The 13,038-nt window shown below is 39.4% G+C and overlaps 1 protein-coding gene across 5 annotated transcripts in view; it reads right to left on the bottom strand.

The window, feature by feature from the left end:
* MCTP2 (multiple C2 and transmembrane domain containing 2) overlaps positions 1–13,038 on the bottom strand; it is a 127,388-nt gene that overhangs the window by 53,170 nt on the left and 61,180 nt on the right. For all 5 annotated transcript variants that reach the window (XM_075506271.1, XM_075506272.1, XM_075506270.1 and 2 more), the window contains 3 exons: positions 12,764–12,857; positions 8,841–8,943; positions 6,331–6,433 (listed from right to left, as the gene is read on the bottom strand). In XM_075506271.1, coding sequence (XP_075362386.1) covers positions 6,331–6,433; positions 8,841–8,943; positions 12,764–12,857 — 300 coding nt within the window. The remainder of the gene's footprint in view (positions 1–6,330; positions 6,434–8,840; positions 8,944–12,763; positions 12,858–13,038) is intronic.

The following is a 13,038-nucleotide window of genomic DNA, read 5'->3' as shown; positions in this document are numbered from 1 at the left end:
GATTCTGTTCAACGTCTCCCTCAATCTCGAGAGACAGCCAGTCATATTAATTTCATTTTGGATCGATTCCTTTCTCCTCTCCGGGTACTTTTCCCTAGTCTCTGCTGTTCACAAAGACTGCTTAAATGCCTTCTCCAGCTGTGGAGAAGGTGAGCAGCCAGGACTAGGGTCCTAGGATGAACCTCTGATCAGAAAGATCAGATTTCTTCTATCACCCAAACACCTTTTGCTACATACCTGATGATCTCACACGGATTTCACTCAATGAATATTCCTGATAGTCGTGTCTAAAATAGGTTATCTTTCCTATGAATGTTTACATCTACTTATGGGAAAAGAGAAGGAAAGGAATATTCAAATTAAATGGGAAAATATCTGCAGGTGAGGTCCTTAAAGAGACATAATATTAGTCCTTTATTGAGGATGTTTTATATCTTTACTGAATACTAATGCCTGCATTCTCTGAAAGCTTCTTAATAGCGTACGACATACGGGGACTCAATCACCAACCAAGACAGCCCACAGCCACGCGATTAACGTGAGGACAGTAGTGCCCACCCTACTGACATGCTTCATTTTGCAAGGTCACCATCAGAAAACCTCTGAAAAAGTGTCAGGATTTTCATCCCATGAGAAATGCTGGTATTTGGGGCATTTCCCTGTTCTGAATCAACACAGAAAGACAAAATATCAATATTTTCACAGAACGATTAATATATTCTATATCACAGTCCCTTCTCCATACCAGACCATGCAAAGGAAATTATCAGTTGGAAGAAAAGCTAAAATTCTTTGTGCATTAAGTATTTCGACCTACAGAGGCACTTCAGACAGAGGCAACTTCTGGCAGTGCTTTAGCTGAAGGAAACGTTCAGGTACGCGAGACCACCGTACAGTCAAGGCCCGAAGTGCACCGGGTTCCTTTCTAATGAATGAATATATTTGCTAAACTCTTCCCACTGATGTCCCCAGTAAAACAAATGTGACTAAACACAGTATTGATGCAGCCAGCCAATGCTAAATCTATTAAGCAACAACCTTCTGACCGCTTGGGAATTTTAATGAAATAGCGAAAGCCGAGATTGATATGACACAAAACACGGAGAAGACAGGACCCTTACACAGCAAAGGGTGTTTTTTCATTGCTCTTGTCTCAAAGAAATATGGTTTAGTGGCTTTTTTTTCACATTGATTTTAAGAAAACTTCACTCTGTATCCAGCTTTGATGCAGATTCAATGTCATATATTGATGACCTGACAGAAGAACACTGGGTTAAACCTCTGTACATCAACATCCGTGACGTGTGGAAAGGGTAATGGCTACTCTCCAAGGGTAATTCATCTAAAGCATTTGGGACCTCTGATATTCCTGCTTGAGCTCATTGCTGATGCACAATGTCACACCATTTGCCCTGAATAACATAAAGCTGTCTTGTAATAGACACACACCTACCCTTATCAAAGGACATATTGCCCCAGGAAAAGATGAAAGCAAGCCACATATTTGATCCACCTGGACATGAATAAAGAGTTTTTTGTTTCTCCCCAGTCTTGCAATATACCTTGATTTGATTTTGTACAAAATGCCCATTCATTCATCCCAAAACACTTTGCCCCAAACATTTCACTTTTAACAACCTTCTGTGGGATCCAAAGTAGAACGGAGATTTGGGTTCTTGGCAGAGGATTGATATCCAAAGATCAAATAGATACGGAGCTGATGGTCTGAAAGAAAGCAGGCAGCCACACGAGGGCTTCCAGGCAGTCTGAGGAGGAGCTGAAGACCCTGGGAGCACAAGGATCCGAGGTGGTACTCGAGAAAAACATTCTTGCTGATACCATTTCAGTGAGTGGTGCATGGTTGGGGGAGAATTTAATTTCAGAAACAAGGTGCCATTTTTTCTGAAAGAGATGTGGGGTTTTTTCCCCATTCCAACATTTCTGGTTCGTGATAGGGATAAAAGTCAGAACAGACGATACACTTCGCAGCTGCCTCTATCGCATAAATGCTGCATTTTCACTTTTTTCAAACTCTAAAGCTTTCTCCTGGAAAAGGCTGTGCACTTATGGTCAAGTGCTAAGTAATTGCAGTCGTCAGGTGTCTGCTCTCTGAATCCAGGCCATGTTTTAGACAATTAAGCTTGTGAAAATCATACTACTTGTTTTCACTGTATCGTTGGCTACCGACCTTGCTTGGCACTCGAAAATATTTCATAGACCTCTTCCTGTTTGCTAAAAAAAGGGTGCAGCTGAAGACTACTCTGAGCTGATAATTCAGCAGATAAAAAACATTCCATTCTGCGATACAACTCTTCACTCAAAGGTCTTTCTACATGAGGATATTTGATATACTCTGCTTTCAGATTCATTGAAGCACACTATATGCTCCCATGTCTCTAATAACTTGCAGCCTTCTAGGAGATAGGAGTCTCTTGAAGCAAAACAAGAGAGACAGACTCTCACAATGAGAAACATGGTTGCTTTTACTAAGATCTAGGGCACAAAGGAACACAGAGGTGGAAAGGACTTCTCTGATATTTGGGGTTCAAGTCCCCCAAAACCTACAAAACTTCTAAACCTATCAAACTCCTTTCTTGAAGCAATGAAGTTTTTGCCCTACTTCCCCGTTCCCCAGGATCATCTTCAGTTTCTAGCACAAAAGCCTGCCCTGTTCAGTGGTGTAAATGGTCTTCTATTTCATTCCCCAGGCTCTGAGAAAGCAATCTCCCTCTCAGCCCAAAGATTAGGCAAGCCAGACTCTACAGGTCACCTCTGGCAAGAGAGGGATCCATTTTGCTGAATATCGTGGTAGCACTAATCTGTGTCTTTTCCAGTTTAAATTCTGCTTCCGTGAACGTGGCTGACCAGAGCTGTATTTGAGATGAGGTCTTTATATGTGCTTGACATAAAGAAGGGCAGGAGAAAAAAAAAATACAATAGGTTGATTAACATGAAAAAGCTAAAGATAAAATGCAAGCACATAACCACATCTCTCCCTCTGTCCCCCACCTACCTACAAATAGAGAAAATTCCAAATTCAGTCTAATGCTATCAAAATCAATGTCCCTACAGTGCATTATTAATAGAGCTGTATGAGAAACAAAGCAAATTGTGTATCCATCCAATATTGCTTCATCATGCCTATCAAAAGAACATGAAGTTTCAGCTTTATTCCTCATCAGACACTTTAAAACCCTTCTTATGCTGCCCAATTTTTTATGTTTCTTATTTGGTGCCTGCAATAAGCCTAGCTCACGTTCAAGGATGAATGGAAAGCATACGTAATTTCCCTATCTCTGAATTTTTGTGCAGTAAGGTTATTCCTGTGTTAATGTGATGATGAAGGTGTACGCATGTTTGCAAAACGCCAGCATAAGACTCCTGAAGACATTTAAACCAAAATTCGTTGTCAAATTAATTAAACATTTCATATCCCTCCAACATATACTCTATTCAAGGCAATTTTTCATTAAGAAAAGAATCTAGTCATCCATGAACAATTCCTGAAGTAAACTTACTTCATGTGCTGACAGCTCACAAGTCAAACTTGTGCATTTTTAATAGAAAAAAATGGCAAATCCACTTCTATTTTCGAAATGGAATTTAATGCAAGGCAAATATTAGACCTGATTACCTAGAGAAATTAAACCTATATGATTTGCGAGGCTTCCTTGAGTCTTTAACTATTGTTCTCTTTCAGCATATTTATCTAAATGGTTCAAAGGATGCATTCAAATTTATAGTCAAAATGACAACATACATCAAAATTCCCATTTCAAGAGAAAGAGCTTAGAAAATTGCAGTTCTCTGTCTGAACAGACTAAGTTAATAGGTGCAAAATGTTTTTTAATCAGAAGCAGAGACGAATATATTTGCACTAGATTTGACTGAAATAGGAGGCAGAGAAGTTTGGACGGGAAGGAAGAAGATCAGTTGGCAAGGGAAAGCATAAACAATTTTTATTTTATTTTTTTGTCTCAAACCTTGGACAAAAAACCTACGCTGAATAGTTTGGACATTACCACACACATGCACTCCCCTCCTCTGCCTTGTTACATGCTTCCTAAGGGATACTTGACAAATGCCTATAAAATCAACAGAAAATCCAAATCTAACATCTTCTCACTGTGAGCCCACACAGCCTGCTGCCGATCATGCCGACCATTTGGCAAGCACTGGATCTGCAGGAGAGCAGCTGCTCCAGCCACTCTCTTCCAGTAACATCAGAGATACGAGGACTTGGGGAAAAATTAACAAAGTGATCAAAAATGGAATAAAAGATGTTAAGAGGTTTTTTCCTCCCTGTAAACATCAAATCATCCTCTGTGCCCAACTGACTCTAATATTGTTCTAAAACTGGAGATATTGACAACTCAAGCCACTACAATAGACAAACAACCTAAAATATCCCCAGCCTCAAAAAAAACCTCGCAGTCCGAGCCACGGAGGGAAGAGGATTGCAAAGCGCACAACAGCGTGTGGGGCACCAAGAGCTCAGTATTTACTCCTCAGCTTCTACAGCTTAGGCTCTTCTTATCCCCAGATTGCAGGGGTTCCCCTGTTCTGGACTCCAGTATAACTTGGAAAGAGCACACGGTGGATGAAAACAAACACACTTTCATGAAGAGATTCAGAAGCCACATTGCTTCTAATTCACACACACAAGAAATACACTTATTTAGACAAAATAATAACAAAACTGGAGCACACAAGCCTATTTCTTTACCACTGTAAAGCACTCCTTAGGTTGGGATCGTACCCTCTAAGCCAGCTCAAGAGTCTTCTGAGCAGTTCATTATTTATTTGGAAACATCAAATATTTGCAGTTCCTCTCTGATCTTGATGGGTCCCTATGCTGACTGCGTGGGGCTTACATGGCCTGCTTTGATCAGATGGGACCTTTGCTTTCCTCTCTAGAAACCTCCCATTTCTCCAGTCTCTGCTAGGACAGAGCCCCACTAACCCGTTTATTGCAATATTGCCTTTCCTGCAGCAGCCCACCTCGAAAACTCAAAGACAAACTCTTGCCTTAACCATGAGAGATGCGTGCCAGCCTTTCTGCAGAGGTGAATATGCTTTCACAGGGATGTTTCAAAACAACACTGCAATTTTGTCCTCTATAATTTCAATCAGGATTCACCGTCTGCCTATTCCAGAGTGCTATTACCCACAGCATCACACTGTGCATTACTGAAAGCATCTCACTACTCCCTGTATCACTTGAATGTATTGAATATATTGAATATATTGTTATATATTGCAAGCATGAATGTCTGTACGGGGCTCAATGCAGTACTCACTGCATAAATACCTGTCATACCCTCTCCTCTGCATAGGAAACCTACTGCAAAACATCGGTGCTTCAAAACTCAAGGAAACCCCCATGCTTACAGTTAAACGTGTTTACAGGACTTGACTGATATGAGCACAAGAGTCCCGTGATGTTTCAAGCCTCATCTACTAATTGGTTTAATAACAGCCACAGCCTAGAAAGTTCTTCTCATTTACTGCAAAAGTTACCAGAATCTTCTGTGATACCGCACATACACACAGAGCTGTTTACATCCTCTTCACCTGGTTTACTCACTCTATTATCACCAGCCCTGTTCCAAAATTAAGTCAGTCTTACCAAACACAAAGCTGCTTTTCCCCCATTTCTCTATTAATGACTTTTAATGACCCCTTTATGTTCCACTTTCTTTAGCTTGGCCCTTTTTGGCCCTTTCTGAAAAAGCTTCAACTCTCCTTAATCTCCAGAGCAACCACTTCCCCTGAGCTCGCCGTGTTTCCAGTTTTGATTTTATACTCCCATGGTAGCGCTCCCTCTTCACTTATTTGTTTACAGAACAAAAGCCACCAGTCCTTAAAAGCACTACGGAGTAGAAAACACCCCTTTTAGGTAATTTTATTCAACTGTGCCAATAACAACAGCTATCTCTAGTCAATCCTACTGTGATGTGCAATTACTTTCTTGGAGTAAAAAGCAACAAGACAGAACAAAGACATGCTTAAAATGTTACCTTCAGAAGATGATGTGGAAACATACAGAACAACTCAATTATGTTTTCAGACCTACATGGCATATAGTACTGATGAAGTACAGACACTTCTGCAATTTTCTTTCCAATCAACCAAATTTCTACTAAAATGGGTTGACAATGCTCATTACACTAAGGAGAACTATAAACATTGCCAACTAAGGCATATATAGATCACAAAACCTGTTTATCTCTAAATTTGTGTTGCTTTGTGCTACGGGGAAAAGATATGCAACTCGTTCCCAGCAAAACCATCAATGTTTGAATGATGTATGTGGCAAAGGTAACTTACAGACAGCAAAGGGATGGCAACTTTTCCAAGAAAATCGGGGGGTTTATCTCCATCTTCATCAAACACTGTCACTTCCAGAACATCATGAATATCTTTAATAGGGCTGGAACGAAAAGTGCAGACACATAAAAAATAATATTCGATACACATGCACACAGTCTCCTCCACAAAGACCTGAGAATACTGTTTTACTAATTAAGTTTGTATTACCTTGGAGTATAAAACCAGCATTTAATTAAATTCCCCCCAAAAATGAATAAAATGATGGGTATTCCCCAAGCTTTCCCCTCATGTTTCAGTCCCATAACTAGGTGAAGAAAATAACTACCAGACGGTGACATTTTTTGTGCATCAATGTTGATGCTAACAGTGTAGAACTCAGCTCTCCAACAGAGAAAGCTGGTGACTGGGAGAGGTCAAGGGCTGAATTCAAAACCAGGCTTCTGGACACTAAAGAAATAATCCAGGAAACAAAACTTATGTAACTTCATTTGACTTGAACAATTACTGAACAATTATCTCCCTTTTAAGGTACTAACAAAACCAATTACTTGAAAAAAAAGCCCTAACAACCCTAATTAAAGGCCAAATGTACAATATTTTTGTTCCATTCAGTGCAAATGCTCTATTGATGTGGCAGCTGGCACTCAATCTTAAGTATTTATCAGATCATTAATAAATCAGAGTCTCATTTGAGAAAAGTTGTATCTGTGTGCCTGCAAAAGCATGGGTAACTGGAGACAATTTATGAGTTGCATTCATTATCTCCTCTTTTCCTTTTTGCATGTGCTAGAATTAAAGAAAGAGGAACTTGGTACAGTGTGTCTTTGTTATTTAACCGAGTGCAGCCGTTCTGCCCAAAAGAAGGTTCTTTCAGAGCAGTCCTGCTCCTGGAACCTCTGCCTGCAACATGGTGGAGTTGCTCCTCCTGGAGCAGAGTCTGAACCTAAAAGCCGCCTGTTTGTCTCTCCAGCTAGCAGCCGTAGCATCTTCTGTTATGTGACCCAGTGGCAGCCAAACAACCATGAAATGCACTGTTTTCAAGACACTATGGCTTTAAAATACATCAAAACCTGCCACTTCTGCAACCAGGCTTCCACGTTCCTCTCCAAACCGTTATAATTTTCCATATGATATAGCTACCAGCAGTGTAAAATATTAAAACCGCACAGTGACACACACAGATAAGTGTGTTGCAGAAAATCTGAATATGATGGGAAGGGCTCTCTGGTGGTATTGAACGCTCCAGCTGAAATGGATTCATCCACTCAAAACAATCCACTCTGCTCCAAAATAAAATCTAAACCATCAATAGCTTTTAAGGTGCTTAATTGGAATTTTTTTAAATGGCCAAAAATCTAAGGAGAGCTGTGAGACCCTGACTGGCTTTGCAGATTTGGTGCTTGGACTAGCCATGCAACAGCAATAAGAACGTTAGAGATAGTCTGCAGCTGACATTTCTGAGACCTACAGGAAGTACAGACACAAACTTTCTTTTTAAATGAAATAATTTTGGATTCTTGTTAGATCTATTTTGTTGGCTGAACATCCGACAAGACTCATCTGCTGGCACAATCTCAGAATAAACAGTGATGAGTGGAAGCTTCTTGAGAACAGACAAAGTAAGAAAAGGACTCCAAGAGACATGTATTCAGCTGCAGCCATGAATTAAACAGAAATCCAGCAAGGTACTTCTATCAAAGAGATCAGATACTTTTTATTGTGTTCGCATCCAGCCCAGTATTTATGAATGTTGCTTTTGCAAGAAGTCCATCATTCTCAAACCGTTCTTCCAGTGGACAGGTGCAAATGTCATAAATGCTCCACTGCCAGCCCTCGCGGTTGCCTTCCTTGCCACAGACTACTACAGTCTTGGAGACATTTATCTCACTCAGTTATTCACAAAAATCTTTGTCAGCATAAAGCAAAGTTAAAAAAATTGTGCTGCCTAAAAGCAATACCTAAATTATCACTTTTGCTATTAATAAAGTCACACACACAAAAAAAAGAATACTTTGATTTCCATAAAAATTTAAGCTTCTAATTTGTGGTAAGCTATATTTGACTAGTTTAAATTCAGAAGATATACAAGGAACAACATAAGCTCCAATTTTCTGCTTACCTACAAATTAAACAAGGATTCTACCATGGTTCAATGAAACATATTCTATTTTAAATTACGGAAAATGTAGGCGTGAGTATCTGGTCTCTACTTTCTGTTCTATTATCTCTTGGATCCAGCTATGACTCCATTATGTCTAGTCATGATTCTTCCTATAAATATCACAGTAATTTTTCTTTTAATGACTTCTATTAATAAACTCCATGCAAGAACTAGTAAGAGGCAAAAGGCTTTAATTGAGTTATATTTGACATTTCTCCAACATCCCTCTGACTATGAAAAAATTACATATCTTAAACTTGGCATTTGTATTTTCTCAAAGTCAATAGCTTTTATAGTTAAGCTGCTAACTGGTGTTGCAGCATGTTTTCAAAAGCAATCCACTTACAATGTGAAAACTTTGTTCCACTCTGGATTGAGGTTCTTGTAAACAGTGTGTGTTTGAAGACTGTCATTTCCCAGCTCTAATACACAGAAAGGATCACTTTTACCTAGGAAAAGATCAGATAGAAAAAAAAGGAAAAAAAAAAAAAAAAAAAAAGAAGTGGACCAGTTATTGTATTTAGCATGCACACTCTTTTTTTGCGGTAGGGCTGAGTAAGTGGCTGGCCAAATAAAAATAAGATCCAATAAGACAACTGCAAATTGCCTCGTTCTGCTGGAAAAACTTGCTAAATAAACAATATCCCCGATGCATCCTCAGTTCTAGAAACTCTAACACTTACCTTACAACTCATTCAGGTGGCTTCACTCTAACACCTGAAATCTGAGACTTACAGTGAATCATCTCTAAGTCTTTATAGCAAGAAAAATCTGCTCATGTTGACAATTATTCAGACGACATTATGAAAGCAGTACTGTCATTCTGACCCAGGTAAGCATCAGTGCTGCAGTTAGAGCTCTCTATTTTATCCTCTGCTTAGAGTTTGTGGTCTTCTTCAGTAGCTTACAGTACCTGCACCATGAGAAGCACAGCGCTATGATCGTATCAGTAGGATTTTTCAATCAGTTCCATGTGAGCAAGTCCTTGAAGCTACAAAGACCCTGTACACTGCCGCAGTTTAAACAAAACCCAGCATCAGCTGTAGAATCCATGTGTGAACCAGGTATCGTACATTATCGTTAAATGATACATTAAATGATACATCATTATCATTAATGATACAGGTATCATTAAAGATACAGGTATCATTAAAGCAAACAAACCCCAAAGCCCAAAAAAACCCAACCTCCTCTCAAAAGAAGGATGTCAAAGTAGAACCTATTATGGTGAAGACATGTTTGCTAATGTATTTTTTTCATAACTCCCATTACATGAATTTGTAGCTTTCACAACTTATTGCAGCTCAGCAGTTTCCATTGTGAACAGAGTACCCTTTATCAGCATGTCTGGCTCAATATCTGAATTAATCTCATCTTCAGTCTTCATGTAAAACTCAGCCACAGACACTCCTGCCTAACTTTTATATAGACAACTAAATACGTCAGCAATGCAGGGATTTAGATAGCAGACAAAAGAGATACTTAAGCAAAAGCTGTCTTTTTCTTAATCCTTATTTTTGGTATTATTAATGCAAAGCTCTTAAGGTTCTTACTCTGAGAAGTTTATAAACTAAACAGGAATCTTTTCAGTATGTAAACAATGGATATTAACTAGTCAATATTGGTAAAGTTTAAAGACCACGTGTATTACTGGAACCTATTTGTCTTGTCCTTTTCAGCTTACGTGCCCATTCCCTGATAAGTGTGGAAAATGCATGTAGCCTTTCAGAGAAACTGCTTGAAATGCAAACTGGTATATGCCAAAAACAATCCCACTGTATAATTTGGTATTCTGAATGCTATTTTTTGGTCAGTGAGCAAATGCAGTGTTTGAGAAGAACTCCCATGCGTACACAGAAAACATCCAACAAAGCAGAAAAAGTCATTTTCACATCAACAAAACTATTATCAAGGAATATAAAAGCATGGAAGGCTCAAACTGGGCTAGCTGTGGCTGAAGAGCTTCTACGTATTTGATATATCCGTGTGGAAACTAGCCTAAACTTTACATCAAATGGTAAAATATGGATTTTCAAAACACTGTCCCAAACCAAAGCAGACACTACATTGTTTTCCGATAGCTATTATTATAGTAGGCTAAAAACTTGCAATTAAAATCTATAATGCCAACATATAATCAACTGACAACAGAAATCCCAAGCGCATCAAAATCCAATCTTTACTATGGGAATCAGGTATAAGGTGGCATTACACTTGTCATCAGATGACTGGCCTGCAGAAGTTCACCCACCCAAGGCTCATGACTGCAATGGGACAGAGCAGGGAGGGAACGCGACCTGCTCGTACTGCTCCTCTATTAACCCTTGGAAATCTTTGTACCTCTTATCGTCTCCACGATTATCCCTTTATCAGATTTTTAGCTGGACTTTGAATGTACTTTTATCAATCACAATAAATCTGAGCAGTCTCCCTGGCAATGCAGGAAATATGGCACTGCTCTAGGAGGGCTCTATTATGGAAGCCCATAATTGCTGCACTAATCATTTATGAATGGCTTAGAACAGATAATTAATCTTTATGTCTCTCATTTCACGATCAGAAATTATGCTATTTTTACCTAAAATGGCTGCATCCTTTTGCAATTTGGTGGGTCTATTACAGCATAATACTAGGATATTTTCAGCACTGCCATTGAAAAACAATTTGTCATTTGCTTCATGAATCAGGCTCAAAGCCTGGGTTATTTTGAATATAATGACAGACTGAGTAACCTTTTACTTAAGCAGAATTTCATTCTGTGCTATGCACAAGGAATGTGTGTCACATACTCTGTATGAAAAGTCTTTGAATTGCAGAATCAAGAACCTGCGTGTCTCTTCCAATGTTCATTATCCACCCACATGCTCCTGTTTAGGTATTGAGGGAAAGGGGACCAAATCCATCACTGATACAACTGCATTAGCATCAGTGAAGTTTTCCAAAGGGTAAATAACCTTCCGGGCTCAGCTCTTTCCCTGGACACTTGTCTACATTAAACCCTCACGTATTTCTAGATAGCCCTAGCCTTGCCGTTTGCCAAAGGTTCTGCTTTGCTGCCGTACGCTTCTTATTAAATTTGTTAGTAAGGTGCAGTTACGCTCCTAATTCCATATAGATGTATACATTATGTCAATTTAGAAATGCATTTCTGTATAAGCTACCCTTCGTTATTGGCAGGGTTTTTTGTTTGTTTTCAAATTAAGTTCTTCAGGTTTTTTTAAGTACTGCTGTCTGCAGTAACCTTTTTTTTCCACCGCAGCGTTAAGGAGTGAATTGAAACTGAAATAGCATCGTGATTAATGTTGGGCTTTCTCCTTTGGTCCTTATTTCAGGAGCAACGTTCTCATATGTTACAACGTGTGCACGAACACCAGAGAATGGGGCAAGGGTGTTTTCTCTCTAGTATCTTTCCTGCCTTTATCAACAAGTTATCTTAAAAAAATGACTATGTCAGCAAATATACAACACACAATGCTGTGTCTGTGAATTACGAGCTGCTGCAAGATACAGAGGGGAATTAAAAGGTCTCCAGAATTCTGGAGAAGATGATAATAAAAACAATAATATCCAGGCAGTCGCTACAGATAAGTATCAATTCCCTAGACCTTCCCTGGAGAAACAATATAAAGTTGTATTTTTAAAAGGTGTTAGTGTCCATTGCTGTCAGGACCAAGCACCATCTGAGGCACAGCTCAGTGGAAAATCCATCCTTTTCTTGGAGTAAGAGTGCCAAAAAGATCATCCCAAATCAAAGCCTCAAACGAGCTGTAAGAGAAACCATCACACTCGCTTCCCCGTTGCTGGCAAGCTTTCTTTTTCGGGTGACAGCCTGCAGTGCCACCCAAACCCACACACTCAGCACCGTGTCAGATGCCCCCCAAATCCTTCAGCCTCATTCACAAACTCACAAGGCACCCGATAAAAGATGAGGAGGCTGATTTGTAGGCACCATCACTTTATATCAACTCTTATTTTACATGTTCCTGCTGGAAAATACAACAGCACACCATGCTAAGTTATTGGTCACGAAGCTCAGTTCTAAAGGGGAAATCAGATCTCCATCCACCGGGCCCTCCCACATACTTTTGGGAGTCAAAACCATTTGGTATCTCAGTTCCCTAAGGCAGGTTTCACCACTGGAGAAATGATGAGATTTACTCTTCCTTGATCAACTGACAGTACTGCACAAAGTCTAAGTAGCACTCACAATATATTATGGCACTCACAATATATTATAGCATCCTACGCTGGAAAATAGAAATAAAATACCTGCAAAATCTGCTGCCAACAGGTCCACTGCCTTTAAAACTTTGACTTGTAGGAAGCCAATGTCTTTTATGTCCCGAAAGGAATTCTTTATACACTGCAAGGAGGAAAGCATAAAGATATATTTTGTTTGTAATTCAGCAAGAAACAGAAAATATCGAACTACTAAATGACTTAGATTTTTATATCCATCGCTATTTCTGTGGTGTTTCAGTTCAGCAGCTGATACACCCATAAATACATTTCCACTATCCCAGTCTCACTCCGTCATGACCCTG

This window comes from Mycteria americana, chromosome 6, assembly GCF_035582795.1.
Source record: "Mycteria americana isolate JAX WOST 10 ecotype Jacksonville Zoo and Gardens chromosome 6, USCA_MyAme_1.0, whole genome shotgun sequence".
NCBI lineage: Eukaryota > Metazoa > Chordata > Aves > Ciconiiformes > Ciconiidae > Mycteria > Mycteria americana.
Note: the sequence above shows the minus strand (reverse complement) of the source record. Positions and strands in the feature narration are given on the sequence as shown.